The following is a 20870-nucleotide window of genomic DNA, read 5'->3' on the forward strand; positions in this document are numbered from 1 at the left end:
AGTAGTTCCCTGTCCCTCTTGAACTGGGGAGCCCAGAACTGGACACAGTACTCCAGTTGTGGCCTCACCAGTGCAGAGTAGAGGGGGAGAATGACTTCCCTTGACCTGCTGGCTACACTCTTCCCTATACAACCCAAGATACCATTGGCCTTCCTGGCCGCAAGAGCACACTGTTTACTCATTGTCATTTTACTGTCCACCAGGACCCCTAGATCTTTCTCTTCAGTAGTTGCCTCTAGCGGGTCCACCCCTAACCTATACTGGTACCTGACATTTTTCTTCCCCAGGTGCAGGACCCTACACTTTTCCCTGTTGAACCTCATGAGGTTCTTCTTTGCCCAGCCCTCCAGCCTGTCCAAGTCTCGCTGGATGGCAGCACAGCCCTCCGGGGTGTCAGCCACTCCTCCCAGTTTGGTATCATCAGCAAACTTGCTGAGGATACACTCTGTCCCCTTGTCCAGGTCACTGATGAATATATTAAACAGCACGGGTCCAAGTATTGACCCCTGGGGGACTCCACTGGTTACAGGCTTCCAACTTGAACCTGGTCCATTAATAATTACCCTTTGAGTCCTGTCGCACAGCCAGTTCTCAATTTTATCAGGTGGTTGGTTTTGGTTGACATCTGCTTTCCCCTTATTTTGCCAGTTATGAGGGGATCAAAGTTGGCTAGTTCTTCAAATAGTTTTCAGTGACGTTTCTATCGAAAAGATTTTCCTACTGCGGATGCTTCCCAGGGTGATGTAAAGTATCAGCACGGTACAACGAATCATATCAAATTCCTAACACACCCTGAGGTATTTTATCCTGATGGCATCACTTGGGAATGAGTCTGCTACAAATTGAAATGGTGGACTCATGCTTTGGTGGTTTTCCAGGCATTATCACCATTCTGGTACCAGGGCTGTTCTCAAGGGCTCAAAAATAAAATTATAAGAAGAATTGAAACAATTTATAAGAGCAAAAAGAAGAGAGAAAAACATACTCCTTTTGGCTAACATCTTTATTTCTTGTTTCTTTTTGTTTAACTCTCTGTCCTTTAGAAAGTGGATGTTACCAGCAGGGCAGTTATGGAAATAATGGCAAAGACAATAGAGTATCTTCAGCCCAATCCAGGTAAGGTAATTTCGCAGTCGCACGTACTTGCAGCACTATTTGAAAATACTGTTTCTCACCAATGTGTAGTCTGACAGATCTCATCCTCACTGGTGCAGTTCGGTTTAACACAAAATCAGTGACATTACTGTGAAGAAAAAGACAGATGAGTATAGGCTTCTGTGCTAGGCTGTGAGGGGGAACGGAGACTGGTTTTGAGAGGCTTCTTTTCCTTTTGTGTATTCCTGCTTTAGATAAGGAAGCAGCATATGACCTGACACTGGGTATATTTACTTTCAGGCACCTGAATGTCAGCGCTGTGGGCATGGGGGCTCCCTGGGAGCTGGAGATGGCTATGGACTCCCCAGGGGCAGCAGGGCAGGGCTTGGCAGCCAGGGCCCATCCCACTGCTCCAGCCACAGGGGCAGCAGCAGCAGCCCTAGGCATCCGGCACCTCCCTGGGTATGGGGGTCAGGATCAGGCACAGTGAGGGTGTCTGAATGAGTCATCTCTTCTACAGGCCCATCATTCACCTTGGGCGAGGGAAAAAAAAAACCAGGCAGTCCTTGCAGGCCACGGGAAGAAAGACAAAGTTCTGAAGCACCTTCCCTCAAGGCACAGGAAGAAATATAATACCACCTTTCACCTGGCCTTCTAGCGATTTCCCATCCGCATTAGAGTTGAGAGAGGGTGCAGAAGAGCTGTTGATGCCGAACTGGGGAAAAAGGCAGACAAAGAGACATAATTAGAGGTGACTGAATTGAACCTTCAAAATAGAAATAAATTATTGGTTTCCATGGGAGATGAAAGAAGGGTTTTGTGATTGGGCTGGTGGAGAGCTGCATGGTCCTGTCTTGCCAAAAGATCCTCGCAAGGAGAAGTGATGTGGAGCTGTTATAATCAAGTAAACCATTACATTCAAGAACTTGAAGATTTCAATAGTAATCTAGGAACATAAGGGTTTTGATACTGGCATAAGGCAATGCCAGCTTCGCTGATGGGGTCAACAGAGTTATGCTTGTGCAAAATTAGTGTGAAGGTAAAATGAGGCCTGCTACCTACCATAAGTATCTTAAGAGTTTCATGGAAGTACAGGCCAAATTTACTCCTTCACTGTGAGGAATTTGTTTCCTTATAGCTGGAAACAAATTTGAACCTGTGGCAAATATTTTAACTCCAGTGTGGTACAATGAAGGGCTGCTGTTAATATAGCCTAATTGGTGAAATTTTTATGTTAGATCACAGAGGAAAGGAGGATGATTTGATGCTGCTGCAAGTGGATTGAGAAAAGGAGGAATAATATTTACAAGTTCAAGGACTCAAAGAGAGAAAATAATGATGACTAGAACAGTTTCTATGTCAACGGATGAAATACTGTTTATGACTTGAGTCCACAGCTTCATTGCTCATCGTCAACAAGCACTCTGCAGGAAAAGCAATAGGATTGTGGGGCTAGTGATAAAATTGTTAACTACTGTCAAGCTGCTGTTGTGCAACATTGTATAGACTGAGTAATAAGCTTGGCTGTTTAGAGCTTCTCTGGCTGCCTTCCTGACACATCTGAGTGATTATGATTGCTGTGAATGAGGGAAGAGGCTCACAGCAGCGTCAGAGAGCAAAATTTCTATAAGTAGCTGTGGATGTGATCTCAGGCACCTCAGGCTGATGTAAGTTTGCACTGCTACAGGAAAGAGCAGTTTGCATACTGTCGCTACACATCCCCTCATCTGCTTGTGGCATGTGCAAGTAGGATCAGAAAACTAAAACTCTAATAGGCAGGAGGAAGATTTACTTTCTTGCATATCAAATGAGATCATCTTATTTGTTCCACAGCTGGGCAATGGTAGCAGGTGGGGTAAGACAAAAAGAGGACTGACCCTTTGCAGCTCTCACGGGATCTTAGATTGTTTTATGCCAATGGAAAAACGGCTCCCTATAGTGATAAGAATTTCAGGGAAAATTACTTCTTTTTTCAATAAAATAAAAATTTTTCTCTTTAAAATTCTCCCTAAAACTATATTATATTTACCTGGGGCACCAAAAATGCTGATTTCCAGTATTTTCCATTTGCTTTCTCATTTTCATAAAGAATTGAAACATTATTTTGGGAAGAGGGGGGAAGTTTAACGAAAAGAATCTTTAACAGCAATATTTATCAGAAGATGTTCTTTAAAAGTTTACCTGGGTTTAGAAGGGAGAAGAGGGTTTAGAATGTAGCACACATTCCTTGATAAGTAGGATGTGCCCTGGAAACATCAGTATGCTTGGATAACACAGTATTGCAGTGCTAGAGATCGATTGGGGTTTTGATTCATGGGGTTTTGAAGGGTCAATAAATGAAGTATGCATTTGAAGCTTTGATGCAATGAAGCATTGTCTAACTTCAATAAACAGGTAATTAATTAATGCTGGAGGTAAAAGGGAAAAGGAAAAGGGAAGGTGAAGGGAAGGGAAAAGAATATTAAAGACAAAAGTTAATGTATTGAAAGACATATTGTTGGGCTGAGGTTAGCGCAAATGAAAAAGATAGCTTTGTAGACTTCCTCCCACTTACCAAAAAAACAACCCTGAAGGACAGTGGAAAGTAAATAAAATTGAACACAATGAATACCCAAAGACTATCTGTGCCGATGTACATGACCATAATTTGAAGAAAAATAGATGCAGGATGAACAAGATGGAAAGTACAAAGAATGAGCAATTAAATCCACTGCTGAAGTTTCTTGTGAACTCTTTTGGCAGTATTATTATGATTTGACATGAGTCTATTAACACTTAATATTGAGGTGAATCGTTAGTGTCACCATAAAAATCAATATGAAGGAGAGGGAATGCAACTGGGAAAAGAATCAACCATTCGGGTCACTTCCATGTGGTGTTTTGTACATCTCTGCCTGTCCTCAGTCAAGTTAAAACATAACTTCAAGAAGAAAGCAGGCGGCACTCGCACAATAAAGTGATAGAAATGAAAGGGCTCAGGATGGGATTTTGAGACTGAGCACAAACTTACCTCTGCTCCCATGGAAGTTACTGGAATCAACTTTAAAAGAAGAAAAGTGGAATGTGACCACCGGTGGACGTATTCTAAGATTTCCTACTAAATCAGTATTCTAATGTAATCATTATTAAATGATTAGATGAATCATTGAAGCATGAATTTTTCATGCTTACCTTTCTTCTCTTTATCATTTATTTCTTGCCCTTCCCCTTACTGTCCTTTCACCTCTTTCATTCTTTCCTCTACCTTTTGCTTTATACTTGTCCCTGCCTGTCCAGAGTATAGCCACTTCATTTTTTTATATTCCCTCTAACATTTTTTTTCTTTTATTTCTGAAAATACTCTCATTTTTCCTGTTCTAACTCAGCTTTCTGCCTCCATTTCCCTGATGGATTTTGTTTGTGTCTTAGTTTCTTTTCTGCTTCTGTATTTCCCATCATTTTGATGCCATTTTTAAAGGCCAGACACTTCATTAAAATTCAATTTTTTATACTAAGCAGTCAGCCAGTCTGCTGACTTTAGTTTTGTAGTGGGCAGAAACAGAAGGCATCAAGAAATTCAGATGCTGAAAAGCATGATCTGGTGGCAGTCAAGTGTAGTGAGAAAGCTTACCAAAAAATATATGTTAAAAACGTGTTATCTTTTTATAGCTGCTTCTCAGGCAAAATAATTACTATGACAGTTGCCGATTTTCTTGTGTCTGTCTCTGTGTCTATATCTATGCATACATCTCCATGCCACAAGGTGAAACATATCCAGCAACAAGAATCATCCCTTGATAAGCCCTTTCAACAGTAAAGTAAGAGCAAAACGCTTCTTGACTCCAATCTGATAATGTTTTCTTTTGTTGCAGAAATGTGTGCAAGGTTGAATTTTGACCAATGAAATCAGCACACAGAGTGTGAGCTTCTGATGTTTTGTAAACAGAAATGTTAACTCATAAGAGCAACTAACAAAGTCAAGCTTTGCAAGGAGGAAGGTAGAGGCATTCATAGCTGCCCTCCTGTAGCATACACAATAATGCAGGTAGAAACACCCACAGAGTCAGCTTTGCTGGCAATAGGATTTAGCTGGTGAAATTTGAAGTCAAGTGCGATTAAATAATTCCCTCCCTGCAGGCCATTCACATTCCGCAGTTGCAAAAATTCACTAAAGCACATCATCAAACGAATTAGTATTTTTATGTTTGTTTTGTTTGTTTTCATCAGGTGCGATAATAGTGTGCTTTCTTCTGATCTGCAGTTGTGCGTCTGAAATAAAAGCTAAACAGCATCCTGGCTTGTATCAGAACTAGTGTGGCCAGAAGGACTAGGGAAGTGACCATCCCCTATACTCGGCACTGTGTCCAGTTTTGGGCCCATCACTACAAGAAAGACATTGAGATGCTGGAGCACAACCAAAGAAGAGCAACAAAGCTGGTGAAGGGTCTAGAGACCAAGTCTTATGAGGAGCAGCTGAAGGAACTGGGGTTGTTTAGTCTGGAGAAAAGGAGGCTGAGGGGAGACTTTCTCTCTCTCTACAACTATGTGAAAGGAGGTTGTAGTGAGGTGGGTGTGGTCTCTTCTCTCAAGTAGCAAGTTATAGGACAAGAGGAAATGGCCTCAAATTGTGCCAGAGGAGGTTGAGATTGGATATTAGGACAAAATTCTTTACCGAAAGGGCTGTCAAGCATTGGAATGGACTGTCAAGAGAAATGGTTGAGTCATCATCCCTGGAGGTATTTAAAAGACGTGTAGATTTGGCACTTAGGGAAATGTTTTAGTGGTGAACTTGGCAGTGTTAGGCTTATGGTTGAACTAGAGGATCGGTTGAGATTGGATATTAGGACAAAATTCTTTACCGAAAGGGCTGTCAAGCATTGGAATGGACTGTCAAGAGAAATGGTTGAGTCATCATCCCTGGAGGTATTTAAAAGACGTGTAGATTTGGCACTTAGGGAAATGTTTTAGTGGTGAACTTGGCAGTGTTAGGCTTATGGTTGAACTAGAGGATCTTAAAGGTCGTTTCCAACCTAAATGATTCTATAAAGTACATTTGAAAACTGTATTGGCGTAAGAGTTGCCCCAGATCCCCATAAAAAACAAAAAGTGTTTCAAAGGTTGTTGGACATCATGATTCAGAATGTAGTTTTATTTAGTAGTATACAACAGAAAAATTCAAACTTTTAAAAAACGTAGGGCACCATTGTTTAGTCTTGAGTGTACCTAGTCTGGACTTTTTCTTGAGATGGAGGGTGGCTCATTCTGCTGTCCATCTGGTACTCAAGGGTTTTAAGATTAAGAATTTGGGTATAGCTTAAATATTTTTCTACCTAGCTGTAGCACATGTCAAACAGACTGTCTTGGGAGTGCTCTTAGGCTTTCTTCTGTCCAAATAACTGTAATGGGAGCTTTGACTCCAAGTTCAGGACAGAGCCTCCCCTCTGGCCTACCAGCAGAAGAAGAAAGTCAGTGACCAGCATCTCATTCCTTTGCTCTAAAAATAATTGATGAAAAGCAGGGCTTAGTCCTAAACTCCAAGTCCGATAATGTCCTTCAAACATATTGTAGGTAGCTCAGATAAATGTAAGGAGTGCATTCCTGTCTGTGTAGTCAAATTATTGCACATATGTAACCTTTGTCACTTGCCTGCTTCAGCTTCCAGAGCTAAACTCAGCATGATCAACACTATGTCAAAAATTCGAGGCCAGGAAAAGGGACCAGGTTACCCTCAGGCTGAAGCCTTGCTGGCAGATGCGATGCTGAAGTTTGGCCGAGAACTTGGAGAAGAATGCAACTTTGGTAACTTGATTACTTCTATTTCTGTTATAAAGCAATAAAATTGGTAGTAAAATCTAATATAATTTTCGTTATTGAAGTGTTGTGCTCTTATAAAGGAAGAACTTCTGCAAGAACCATCAGAGTTCTGCTTCATCAGACTTCTTCTTTAAGGGTGGTCTAGGTCTGTTGAGTATCCTTTATGGATTTGGACTAGAGATTTTTTTCCTGTGGATAAAAGTCGAATTCTTTCCATTTGGACCCATATGCATATAGGCTTTAGCCTCTCTGTCATAGATTGTGTTACTGGGGATGAGTTGGGATGAAAGATGTACATGTTCAGAAATCATATGATTTCTATGAACATGTTCAGTGAAACCCTTTTGTCCTCAGAATACTTATAATAAATGTTGTTTTCTTCATTACAGGCAAGAAATAAAGGCTAATTTTTAAGGTTTTTATTAAACTTTATCAGACCATTTTTCCAACCAAATTCCACGTTTTAAGGCACTAGTGATTACTCCTGTCTTATCTGTTAACCACTCCTCCATCCAAGCCCCAAATGAGTTTACGACCTTCTGAGCTAGAAATGTTAAACAGAGACTTAATATTGTGTTCTTCAACAGTAGAGGTCTAACTGAAAGAGATGACATTCACGTCAGGATCCTTTGTTGTTCTGTCCTATTTATGTGGGCTTCTCTGTGGCCATTTTTATATGGCAACACACAGGACCCTCAGATGGGACTGTGAAAATTCTGTTCCCTATTTGAATCTTCATAAAATGTTCTTCCTGCCATAAAGACATCTGCCATGGAAAAGGTACTTTCTTGTTTGTTTCATATTATTTGCTAGTTAGCTTGGCAGTTGTAGGCTGGTTTGTGCTAAAGACTACTGAATTGTTTTTTTAATTGGTTGCCTCTCATTTGCTGTATTTCAAACACATTTTTAAAGGGAAAATGAACAACTAATAGAATTTAGTTTGTGTAAATTGCTGTATATTCCCTGATGATTGCAGTAGCACACAGCAGAATAGATATGGCAATTATTTTCACATTCTTAACTAATAGCAGCTATTATGGCTGTTTGTCACTCTTCATCCGGGTCTGGCAGGCTCTCTGTTTTGCAGGCTCTGCTAATGTTTTGCAGTGCATTGCTGGCATTCCCTGCTTGGGAGACAAAGCTTCTTCTGATTTCTCACATTTTCAAGTTTTCAGAACCTTTGTATTCTTTTAAAGGGGATTTTTTTCCACCAACCTACACCTCAAACCAGTAGGGAATTTTTGAGCTTCTTGCTTTTGTTTTTATGCAGAGGAGATAAAACAGAGTGGTAATTTTTGTGGCCCTCAAGTTAATCTTGGAGAAAATCTCAGAAGGCAGCTAATTCTTTTTGAAGTTTATGAACTTGAGTAGGTGTATGAAGTCGACAGTTTAATCAAAAAAATCTTTCATAAAAAATTTTCTGTGAAATTGTTAAGAATCTGTACATTTGATACTGTCACCAGTCTCACTGATACAAACAGAGGGACTTAGACTTGCATTAGGGCTATTCTTGTATGCAGCCTGGTGTCTAGTGGTGGCAACACTGGAGCAAATACAGATAATTTTTTTCTAGCATGTTTCACCAGAGTGACGAATGAACAGACAACTAGGGATGTGGAGGAGGGTCTCCTGATGCAGTGTGGATCCTCAAGTGTGTTACAAGGCATAAGCACTGGGGGCTGCAGGAGTGTAAAATCCAGGTTGCCAGTGCACTGTACTATGTTTCTTTCCTAAACTTGACACTTAAAATGAAATGTTAAGTTTCCATGGCTCAATTTCATTCTACAGTGATTTGGAACTAATTTACTTTGAGATGAAATGGACATCTTTTCTTTCAGGACCAGCACTTGCAGATGTGGGAGAAGCTATGAAGGAGCTTTCTGAGGTTAAGGACTCTTTAGACATGGAAGTGAAACAAAACTTCATTGATCCACTTCAGAATCTCCATGACAAAGATCTGAGAGAAATACAGGTATTGCCCGCAATGTGGCATTTTAATAATGCCAAATATCTAAATTGTGTATATGTCCAAAATGTATGTAAGTTATGTAGTTTAAAATGTGCTTTTAGATTCACAGATTATCTGATTTTAGTCTCTTTGACCAAACTCATGAGTTTTACTTTTGAGTTCTGTTTCTCTTGTTGATGGTTTAGAAAGGGAAAGATCAAAATTCTCACATTTTTTGACCATAGCGTTGTCAAGCTTATGCAGTCGTCAACACAGGACTCTAATCCTACCATTTGAAAGCTCATTTTGCTAGACAGATGAACAGATGTTTACATTCAGTTTTCTGGTGTATAACACATGACGGCGTTTTGATAGTTGCTTGTAGACTGGCTCTACTCTTTTGTCTGTATGAAGACTATCTGCAACATTCCCAGGAATTTTGAACACAAACACTGTTTGGTTGCATGAATTAATCAATTAGGAATCTAAGAACCAGACAGAGTTTACAGAGAAAAATCTGTTTGCACACATACTTCTACGGACACAACCTAATTTTATGATTTTGCAAGTAAAAGTGCCTTCCAATTCAGCAAATGCTTATCTGTATAAGTAACTGTTCTTCTGAGCTCAGTAAGACTTTCATATTGTTAAATATATGTGGAAAAAAATTTATATAATTCACAAAGTTGACAAAGTTACAGATATCATAATAGATGACACATTGATTCTTCTGAGGGACAGTAAACACTTAAAGTATGCATGCTTATGCGTGCTAATGCATTAACTTTTGGCCAGCTTGATATGGCAGCTGCTAAACAGATTGACATGAACGTTATGTAGCTTAATGAACTAGAAAATATTTAATAAAAATATAACATTAAGATCCTTTGGTGGTCTGAGGGAAATGCTAAAAATATTTTCTGTGTTGCTTTGTTTATGAGAACTATTACACAGGCAAAAATGTACTAACTTGTGCTTTTAGTAGAATTTTGTCTTAAACATCTAGGTAAAAGCCATGGTGTTCAGGTAACTTTACATCAGAGTTAAGAAGCTAGAAATTTGTGTATTTTTTATACAGGTGGCGGTTGCAGTTATCCATTCTGTGTTGCCTTTTTTTGAATGCTGAAGGTCTGTAAAGTAGACAGCAGTGCGCCATCGCTGCTTAAATGATACTCACTTCATTGTTCTGTATTCCTGCCCTCTGGGGAAGGGTTAATATACAGCAAACAGCACATGCTTGAAATGTACATGAACTGCCTGATTTCAATGCAGTGTAAGGAGAGTTGGGGAACATCCTTTCTTCTGTGCTTGCATCTACATTTTTGTTTTTTAGCATCATCTAAAGAAAATGGAGGGTCGACGCCTGGATTTTGATTACAAAAAGAAAAGGCAGGGCAAGCTCCCTGATGAAGAACTTCGCCAAGCTCTGGAGAAATTTGATGAATCAAAAGAAATTGCTGAGTCAAGCATGTTCAACCTTCTGGAGATGGATGTGAGATATCCCTTTTGATTTTTGAGCTGAATCTTAAAGTGAGACAGATACTGGTTCAGCAGCTAAGGCAGTCTAAAGCAGTCTAAAATTTGAAAGCCTTATTCAATCCATGACAGCACTGTTTGTACAGTGGAGAAGCACTTGCCTCCTTGGTGGACTAAGACGCTACAGCAATCTACAGCATGCAAATGTAGGGCTAATTTTACAGGACTTTTGTAGATAACAGATTTAAAGAACACAATTCCTCTGTAGCATCATTGTGCTTCCTAACTGCACAGTACAAAACCAAAATACATTACATTGCAAAACCAAATATCTTCTTTTTTAGAATTATATTAATGTAAGTCTTGACTTTTACTTAGCTGTGGTGCTAGGGTTTGAGCCAAGGCTTTTGCTCAAGTGTGTGGGCTGCTGAGAAGGTGGTAAAGATCAGAGATGAACTCACAATCCCATGGTCTCTGCTGTAATCGGGTGCAATAGTGATTAGGAAAGCCAAAGTTAACGTGAATGCTCAAACCTGACTGCGGAGCATAACTTTTGCTTACAGACTAGTTTAGGATTGGGCATCTATTGGGTTTTTTTAGTCTTCTATTTATAATTAATGTTAAAACTGTAAAATCAAGTGAGAAGAAAACATCTCTTTTGGAGAAAAAAAATTTCAGCTCAAGTCTATCTTACAGAATATGTGGTCAAAGGAAACTCAGTTTAAATATTTCTGTTAAAGTAAATGATTGGATTTATATAAAGTTTAAATACACACCTAATTTAATTCTTCATTTTGTTACCAAATTGCTGTAGAGGAGCCATAGCAAACCTGAAAATATTTGCATGTTTGAAATTAAATATGTCTGTGCTGAAGGGAAAGAAATATAACAAGTTTGTTGTTTTAATCCTTTGCAGTAACATCTGACTTTATGTGGCTGGATAGTGCTGGCCTGCACTACACCATTGTGGCACTGTGTATTATGGAAACTGCTAGCGTTGCCCACGCGAGAGTTTTGGATGCTTTTTCTCTTATAAAGTAGAATGCTATCTGCCTTCACTGCAAATATTCTGCATTCCTGGTTTGGTCTGCTTCATAGGCCAGAATACAACAGAAGCATGACCATAGTCCCTCTGGTTTTGTGGCCCTCGAAGGCAGGGAAGGAAAAGGTGTATTATGCTCTGTATTACAGTCTCATTTTTACTTTCATAGTGTTTGCTGAATGAGGTAGGTCTGTAGGCTGCTGTTTGTGCAAATCATCCATTGATCAGTGGAGAAGAGCTGCAGTTGCCATTTCAGATCAGGTCATAACCAGACATGACAATGAACAAAGACTGATACGTAGCTGCTTATGAGCTACGAAGGTGAATCAAGTTTTTAGAGAGATACATAAAAACTGCCTTTGCAGTGTCGGTGTGACAGTGGTCTTTACTCGCTGTTGCTGAGCTGTTAGTACTCACCTGAGATGTGATGTTTTTATGTCAATCCTCAGATTGAACAAGTGAGCCAGCTTTCTGCTCTTGTACAAGCCCAGCTGGAGTACCACAAGCAGGCCACGCAGATCCTACAGCGAGTTACTTCTAAGCTGGAAGATAGGTAATGCACTGTTTGTAAGTTTGTTGAATTGTTTTTTGTTTTACAGAGGCAGAAAACTTATGAATGGAATGCAATATTGTTACCTTTTGCAACTTGGTAATTGTATGTTTAGGAAAACAAGGGCCATTTCATTAGACAATTGCAAGATGAGGTTGATATGTTTTGGAGGTGCATATGCTTCCAAGTATGACTGAATGAGGACTGAGTTCAGGAAAGCATCTCAGCTCAGTAAAGTTGTTAAATGTGATTTAACTGATAGCTATTGTGCATAAATATTGGAAGTCAGCGGGACTTAACAGCTTTTGATTCCTTACCATTCCTGCATGTATTCACAAACGTATCCAACCTCTTCTGGGTGAAGGTGTTAATGATTGCTATTGAAAAAGAATATCTTGTTACATTCTCATCTGCCCAAAGATCTTCCTAAGCCAAGGAGACCACCATGATCTACCACCTTACTTGATGCTCCTTTGTTCTGGCTTTATTATTGGATCAAACTGGATACAAGCCTTAACTGAGTTTACCTCTGCCGTCTCCTTTTCTGTGAATGCTACTTCAGAATTGATTCAATATTTTTTTAAGAGAATTCTAGACTTTTTAGTTAAGAATTTTTGTTTCTATCAGCACAAAATAGATTATACTGCCCTGAATGAGGAAAATAGTTTTTGTAAAAGTTTATCAGCTTCCTACACACATGTCCTTCTTCCAGGAAACTTAACATAAAGGAAAGATTTTTTTAGTCCACTTGGTTCTGGAAGCACACAGACTGTAATCCTCATCCAGTTCTAAGTCTTAAAATTTCTTTGTGATTAGGAGCAGCACTTGTTTTGGGTAGGTAGGCTGCCCAGCAAGCTGTTTCTGGATGCAGTTTGCAGTACTGTCTAAACAGCTAGCAAAATGATTTTCAGCACTTCCAAATGAATGCTGCAATTCACTTCCTTTACAGAAGCATTTTTTAAAATCCTCAGGAGCAGGTGGGTTGTTCTTTACTCCGTAAGTTATGTCGTAAAGTGAACACACCTCTCTGAAGGAGATTTCTCTTTCTATATTGATTCAGATAATCCTTTGTCCTTTTGAAACTTCTCCCAAACAGTCAGTATCTTTGCTTTAAGTTTCAGCTCTGAATGATTTTAACTCTTCAGGAACCTTGCATCAGACTACTGTTATATATCAGATGAAGCAAGTCTTTCGCATGAACTTGCTGTGCAACCCTCAATGTAAAGAATCTACTGGCTAAATCATCCTTCTGGACACCACTGGACACAAATTCGAGCACTGTGATATGCTCTTGCCAGGGATTACGGAGGGATGTAGAGCTCTTACTATTTGAACTACTGGTCTTTTCCTGCTGGTGATATGCAAGAGGCAAAAAATGCATGGCCCCCAGGTTTGGAGCTTGTTTTTTTCACCATGTGGACCAGAAAATAAATAATGCTTTAGCTTTAGGCGGAGCAAATTTGTTACTGTTCACTCTCAGTGATGTCTGCAGCACGTACTGCCCATTTTCTAGATACTTTTAAAAAGATGTGGAAGGAATTTGTTCGTGCTGTTGTTTGGCATGGATGAAGTCTCCTAACTGCTAAGAGTGTCCTGCTTAAAATATTGCCCAAAGAATTTAAAAAAAATTATGAGTTCGACTGCAAAACCCATGAACAATTTAAAAATTTCTGGGTGCTTCTGATTAGGCTTCAAGACTTTCACCAGGAACTGCAAGTGCAAGAATTTTCATTTTTCTTTTACACATTAACGGAAGGCATGAACTTCCTTAATATACCATGATTCCAGGAACTGGGACTTCAGAAACTTAGCAAACATTGGGAGAATTAGAATAAAATCTGGAAGGTCAGCAAAGGCTTTTCATATTAAACTCCCTTTTTCATCAAGCAAAAGGAGGCTGCAGTTTTCAAAACAGTCTATCATGACAGAGCAGCTGGGAAGCAGGAATAGTTTCCTTGGAGATATTTCTTTTCTTATGAAATATGTCTCATGCTGAGCTTTTGGGTAATTTTTAGCAAGTCACTAGAACTGTTGCCTTCTAGTTCATTATCTGTAAAAAATGGTGTTTGCTTTACAGAAGTATTAGGTGTAACAGAAATTAAGTATTTCTTTCTTCAAAACTTTACTGTTTTGAAAAGTAACTTCTGTAAATGAGTGAAACACAGCAAAGCCTTTTTTATTTAATGAAGAGCAACAAGGCCAAGTACAAGGTCCTGCATGTGGGTCCGGGCAATCCCAAGCACAAATACAGGCTGCATGGAGAATGGATTGAGAGCAGCTCTGAGGAGAAGGACTTGGGGGTGTTTGTGGATGAGAAGCTCAACATGAGTCAGGAAGGTGCGCTTGCAGCCCAGAAAGCCAACCACATCCTGGGTTGCATCAAAAGAAGCATGGCCAACAGGTTCAGGGAGGTGACTGCCCCTCTACTCTGCCCTGATGAGACCCTACGTGGAGTACTCTGTCCAGCTCTGGAACCCGCAATATAAGAAGGGCATGGACCTGTTGGAGCAAGTCCAGAAGAGGGCCACAGAGATGATCAGAGGGCTGGAGCACCTCTCCTGTGAGACAAGCTGAGAGACTTGAGGTTGTTCAGCCTGGAGAAGGCTCTGGGGAGACCTTACAGTAGCTTCCAATACATAAAGGGAGCCTACAAGAGAGATGGGGAGGGTCTCTTTATCAGAGAGTGTAGGATAGAATGAGGGGTAACGGTTTTAAACTGAAAGAGGGGAGATTTAGATTAGATATTAGGAAGAAATTCTTTATTGTGAGGGTGATGAGACACTGGAACACATTGTCCAGGGAACTTGAGGATGCCCCATCCCTGGAGGTGTTCAAGACCAGGCTGGATGGGGCTTTGAGCAACCTGGTCTGGTGGGAGGTCTCCCTGCCCATAGGACTGGGGCTGGAACTCAGTAATCTTGAAGGTCCCTTCCAACTCTAACCATTTTATGATTCTGTGACTCTATTTAACTTTATTTTGAGGACTTCATTAATTTATGTTTTTAACACACTTACGTTTTTGTTTATGAAGAAAAGCAGTCTCTGGGGACCGACTATTACTGATAATATTTTGGATTCAGAGAAATTCCTTGTTATCAGGACCAAAAAGTATTCTGCCAAATGCAGTTTTAGAAATATATGTGGCAGTCTGCATAAACTGCTCTGATTCTGTCATCATCCCTTCCCTGGATTTTACCCTTTAATCTGAAAATGTAGCCTTTCCTAGAAATTCTAGATTTCTCAATTAGAATAATAATTTGAAATGAATGATGTATAATAAGTTTGTTTTGAGAGTCAGAAAAACTGGAGTTGTGTGCCTCTGTGAAACAAGTATTCCAAATTATAAATGAACTCAGTCTGCAACAGAAGTCAGTACATTCCCACACAGTCTCCTCACAAAATGACAAGAGCTGGCATCGACCAACTGAATAGTTAAGGCTTGCCAGGGATGGAAGCAAAAGTCATGCTAAAAATGAGAGCAGAGATGTTTGTTCAGCCCTTCTGTAAGCATTGCTAATCACATAACAAGTTTTTCTCTGTTAGAAGCTCTTTGTTATTGTTAGACTAAATGAAGCCAGACAAAATGCTAGGTTCCTAGAGGGAAAGATAAATTAACAGTCTCATGGCATAGTTACTTCAGGTGGTTTTTGGTAATTTAAACTACTGTTGTAAACAAAAAAATTACTCCAACTGTCAAAACTTGTTTAGTCTGTGTGGTCAGTGGATGGAAACTTCAGCCATGGAAATAAAGATGTTTGGTGCATCTCATCTGTTAACTCTTGACATTTAACTTGATGTTTTGGCAGAATAAAAGAGGCATCCTCTCAGCCCAGGAGAGAATACCAGCCCAAGCCTCGTATGAGCCTGGATTTCACAACTGGGGACAATACTCAGCACAATGGAGGAATATCCCATGCCACCACACCCAAGCCGTCAGGTAATGGCAGTAGCACTGTGAGAAGAAAAGCCTAATCTGAAGTTTTGCTGCATGCAGAAGGTCCATGCTTTCTTCTAGAGATTAGTTCTTCCATAGTGACGGATAATCAGACTAAGGATAGTATAAGAGAGAGCTTTTTGAACTGTTGTTTCATTGTAAAGTGTTCACATTCACAGGCAGGAGAACAGGGCTGGATCATCCACTGCTTCAAATATGTCTTTGAGTCAAAAATTTCTGTAGTCCTAGAAGCTCAACGAGATGCTGCTGTACTAAATTCACCTTGAAATATAGATCTTTACAAAAAAGGCATTTAGAAACCAAAAGAATAACTGCAAATTTTCCATGAAAATGCAGAACCTTGAACCCCTTCAAAACCTTATCCTGCTTTTTAAAACCAGGTATTACAACACAAAGAGCCTGAAAGTAAAAATCAGTAAAAAGAAAAACAAAGCCATCTGAGTTATTTTCTTTGTCCGATTGGGAGCAGCACAAGCAAGATTAAGCATTTATATTACTGTGCATAATTATTATCTTAAGTGTTTATTTCATATCAGCACATCCTAAGAAATCCTTACTATTTGTTTCACAGTAATGGTCGGTTATCCCGTGTTATGGTGAGGGTTGGCCTCTGCCCAAAACCTGATCTCAGTTATTCCAGTTTACCTCAGTGACAATTGCTAGTGCACTCCACCTTGCAAGACTGGATTGTTTTCACTAGATCTTTTGTCAGGATTTCTTTCCTTTCCATCACATCCTAATGTGAGCGTTCTCGCAGATTCAGGCAGCCACAGTATCTGCTTTTGGCAGATCATCTTGCATAATCTGCAAATCATTTTGCATAATCTTGCAAACTCCTAGTAACCTCCTCACTATGCTAGCAAGGATGGGGTTATAATGGAGATTCCTTGTGCATGAGGGTGGCTTAAGTCTTGCACGCTGAAGCTCTCCTCATGCCACCAGTAATGTTTTCCTTCACTTCTTTTTTGTAGTGTCATAAACACTTCTCTATGCTGAGGCAGTGCAGACTGACGTTCCTGTGTCTCCCCAGCATTTATGTTTTCCTCTTCAGAGAGCAGTATTTAGCATTTTCTTCAATAGGGGCTCTTTCTTTTCAATTGTTTATTGCTTTCAGAGAAACATCTGATTTTTTTTGAAAATTCCTTAGTGTATGTTTAGGTCGGTTCATTCAAAGCTCTGATCTTCTATGGACATTAGAGTTTGCTAAGTCTTCAAAATTTCAGTTTGTAGCAATGAGCATACCAAACACACATTGTAAGACTGTGCCAGCAAAATAGTCCTTATGACAAATAAAGCAAAATACACTGTGAGTGACATGTAAAGAAATTAAAGAAGGTTTCACTACAGAATTTAATAAATTAAATCTAATATTTTAGAAACTCGCTCTATTGACATCTATAGAAATGGAATATTTTTGTCCTAGAATAACTCAAGCATGGGCCTTCTAGCTGTAGTAAGTAGTGGAAATGAGTATTCAAAAAGTTTGAATCTGAAATGTATTCATCCTGAAGCCGGGATGCATGAAAAAGCTGAAATAAGTATACTTAGAAGTGCATTTGTGGTGGAGTGGCTTGTGTCAGTTCATTCTGACCACTGGAAGTGCATGACTTTTACTTTGGAAAATTTGGCAGGGATCTGAATCTCCTTATAATTCAGTGCTGCTAAATCCCAAGTATTTTGACCAGTAAAGATTTTGCTTTTGATAGGCTTGAAGCTATAGAGACTTTGGGGCAGGGGATGGGGGCAGAATACAGAGGATGGGATTAATATGTGTTAATTTCATATAATGTATGATAATCTAATCTAACTAATGACATATTAATAGCCATTAGCCATCATAAAGGATTTATGGTCAGAGGTTCATGAACTAACATATTAGAAAGCTTTCAATTTCAAACTTGTTCTGAATATATACTGGTGCCTCTGCAGTTGTTTTATGGGTATGGGGAGAAAAGATCTTTGGAACCCCATACTAATATTCATAGGATTAGGAGCATATATGGGGGCTTACAGTATAGCTATATCAGCAAAGTTTCCAAATAAAGGACAAAGACATAGTTAAATCTTCGCTGTTGTTTTAAGCTCCCCCTTACACTACTTACCTGAAGCAAACAAAGTAACTCTGTGCCAGTAAAGCTGGAAATACATTAGAGCTTTTGCTTCATATTTTTTTGTTTTGTAAACAGATAAGAAATAGCTTCCAAATGGATTGTAGCCATGCTTTTAGATGGGAGCTTGACTGTAGCTTGGTTCTTTTAGGATTCTCAGACATTTACTAGTAGTCACATATGAAAACTGAAGGCTGCCAAAAGCCGATAGCTGTCTTCCAGTGCAGTTTAGCAGTCCAAATCAAAGAACTGTCATCGGCATATGAGTGATACCAGAAACAGCAAAATCTGTAGTAGTTACAATGGTGAAAAGCATACCGTAAATCTTTAGATTTTAAAGCACGTTGTTTCTTTGTGTTTCTTCTCCATAGGTGTTCACATGGATCAGCCGTGCTGCCGAGCCCTGTATGACTTTGAACCAGAAAATGAAGGGGAGCTGGGATTTAAGGAGGGTGATATCATTACCCTCACTAACCAGATTGATGAAAACTGGTATGAGGGGATGCTTCATGGCCAGTCAGGTTTCTTTCCCATCAATTATGTGGATATTCTAGTCCCATTGCCCAATTAGGATGGCTGATCCACCACCTCTGACCCAGATAGTTGTGTCAGTACCACTGCTTTCAAAATGCTGCTTCTTACACCTTACAAGTGCAAACTGCAGTGGTTAGAGTCATCGCTTCCCACTGAGCGTCTTTGGTTTACGTGTTGTCATACTACGTGGTGGTGATGCGTGATATCTTCTGAGCCAGCATAGTGTGGGTTAGTTTATTGGCCATGCTGGCCTGGTACAAACCAGAGCCATTACTGAGATGAAGCTGGGGAGATGATGGCAAGCAAAGCAGGTATCTCATAGTAAAGTAGCAGGAAGTGAAGGTGGTATTGGGAAGATAATGCCTATCACCACTGTATTACTTTTCAGTCTTAGTTCTCTGTAAAAAGAGGGAGAAGTTCTTGCCATTCCATTTTTCTCTTCCTAGTGATACAGTTCACACAGGTCTAGCATTGGCTAACTAGGATTGTATCTTCCAACCAAACTGGCTTGCTGTTCTCACAGAGACAGTGTAGATGTAGACCCCCTGGTTTCTCAGAAAGTGAACCACTGTACTGTGTGTCCTGCTGCTCTCTGCTCATTTTTATATTCTTAGTTATTGTTTAAAGGCCTATTTTCATCCAGAGGTAAACTGTAAACCATAAAATGGGGATTCCTATAGTAAAACCTTGGACCACGAACCGCCTGAATTTGCCCTTCAGGAACCTTCAGCATGCTCACCAAAATGCCAGTAAGAGGGCAAGATGGGGAATAAAACTGGCATTTGTTAACTGTTTCTTGTCAAGTCTTGGCACAAAATCATGCTGCTTTAGCACCAGATATCCTTCATAAACTCATTCACTGAGGAATACAATAACCAACCAAACATGAACCACACTTCATTCATTTCTGTCTACCATGTGTTCTTCGAACATCATTTGTGCATATTCTGCCCTCAATGAGGACTAAATAAAACTTACTATCTTTTTGTGTTGAGCAATTAAAGACGTGGCCGTATATGCAAAAGCATTTCCCATATGTTTAGTTGGTTCTCTTGTGTTCCTCCTTCCTGCACTTCGTGTGTACAGTGCTGTGCCTAGCTTCTTGGCATTCTTTTGGTAACAGTTGCAGAAGTTCTGTTAGTTTAGGTATCCAGAGTTTTATTTATCTAAATTGTACAGACTCTTTCAGAGATTTAATGTGCTGCTTCGAATGTGCCACTTCAGTACTGAATGATGTGAAGACAATTCCCTACTGCTTAATGTATAAGCTATATCATGGAAAGTATTGATATTTCAAATAAATGCTGAGAGAATAACTAGAATATTGTTGTGGATTATTACTTTGTTGCTTTCAAATCTGCAGTCCTAACAAGAATTTTATTTCTGAAAGCATATTCCTCATTTCCTGCAAATGTGAAAAATACTTTTTTTTGGTCATCATTATATTGCTTCAGTAAAAACTCACATGTATAATGGCCCTCATAAACAGGATAAACTGAACACTGAGCGCATTAAATTAATGTCATGATGACCAGCATGCAATCTTATGGAAATGGGTTGTTTCTCATTAAAGAATGATGGTGTTCACAAACTCCCTTAGAGCTGTAAAGCTTAAAGATGTGGTAACATAATTTATTTTTTCTTTGATATGACAGCATTTTATTTCATTTTATATTCTTTGTTATACACATGGTGGTGGGTTAGCCTTGGCAAAGAGCCAAACACCCACCCAGCTGCTCCCTCACTGTTCCTCCTCAGTAGGAGGATAAGAAAGTTCATGGGTTGAGATAAAAGCAGGGACATTGCTTAGCAGTCGCTGTCACAAGCAAAACAGACTTGACCTGGAGAAAATTAATTTATTACCAATCTCAGCAGATTTATGTAGTGAGAAACAAAAAAAAAGACAAACATTTGAATAGCATCTTTCCTGCCCCATTTCCCAAGCTCACATTCACTCCTTCATTCCAGACTCCTCCCCACCAGAAGGGCCGGGGTATGTGGAATGGTAGGTTTGTGGTAATGCATAGCAGCTCCTTTCTGCTCCTCCTGCCTCCTCATGGTTTTCCCCTGTTCCAGAAGTGGGTCTCTGCGCAGGCCGTGGTGTGAATATCTGCTGGTGTATTGTGAACCACCTCCTCTTCCTCCTCCTTTCACCTTGGTGTTCCCTCCGCTGTTTCTTGCTCATCTGGTTTTCCCCTTCTCCTCTCTTTGCCCAGTGTGTTTTGCCCTTTCTTAAGTATGTCTTCTCCAGGGCACCACCATCTTGCCTGAGGAGCTCAGCCATGTCCTGCTGTGGGTCCATTGGAGCTCCCTGGAACCAGACGTGCCAGGCACGAACCAGCTCCAGCCTTTCACAGAGGCTGCCTTGC

At 39.9% G+C, this 20870-nt stretch overlaps 1 protein-coding gene across 1 annotated transcript in view; it reads left to right on the forward strand.

Moving 5' to 3' along the window:
- Positions 1 to 19823, forward strand: part of SH3GL2 (SH3-domain GRB2-like 2) — a 22261-nt gene extending 2438 nt beyond the window's left edge. Inside the window, exons 2-8 of the mRNA XM_014952612.1 lie at positions 1044 to 1116; positions 6730 to 6873; positions 8727 to 8860; positions 10170 to 10328; positions 11804 to 11907; positions 15711 to 15841; positions 18339 to 19823. Of these exons, the coding sequence (XP_014808098.1) occupies positions 1044 to 1116; positions 6730 to 6873; positions 8727 to 8860; positions 10170 to 10328; positions 11804 to 11907; positions 15711 to 15841; positions 18339 to 18538 (945 nt within the window). The 3' untranslated portion in view covers positions 18539 to 19823. The remainder of the gene's footprint in view (positions 1 to 1043; positions 1117 to 6729; positions 6874 to 8726; positions 8861 to 10169; positions 10329 to 11803; positions 11908 to 15710; positions 15842 to 18338) is intronic.
- The last annotated feature ends 1047 nt before the right edge of the window (positions 19824 to 20870 follow it).

Source organism: Calidris pugnax, unplaced genomic scaffold (assembly GCF_001431845.1).
Source record: "Calidris pugnax isolate Ruff unplaced genomic scaffold, ASM143184v1 scaffold208, whole genome shotgun sequence".
Lineage (NCBI taxonomy): Eukaryota > Metazoa > Chordata > Aves > Charadriiformes > Scolopacidae > Calidris > Calidris pugnax.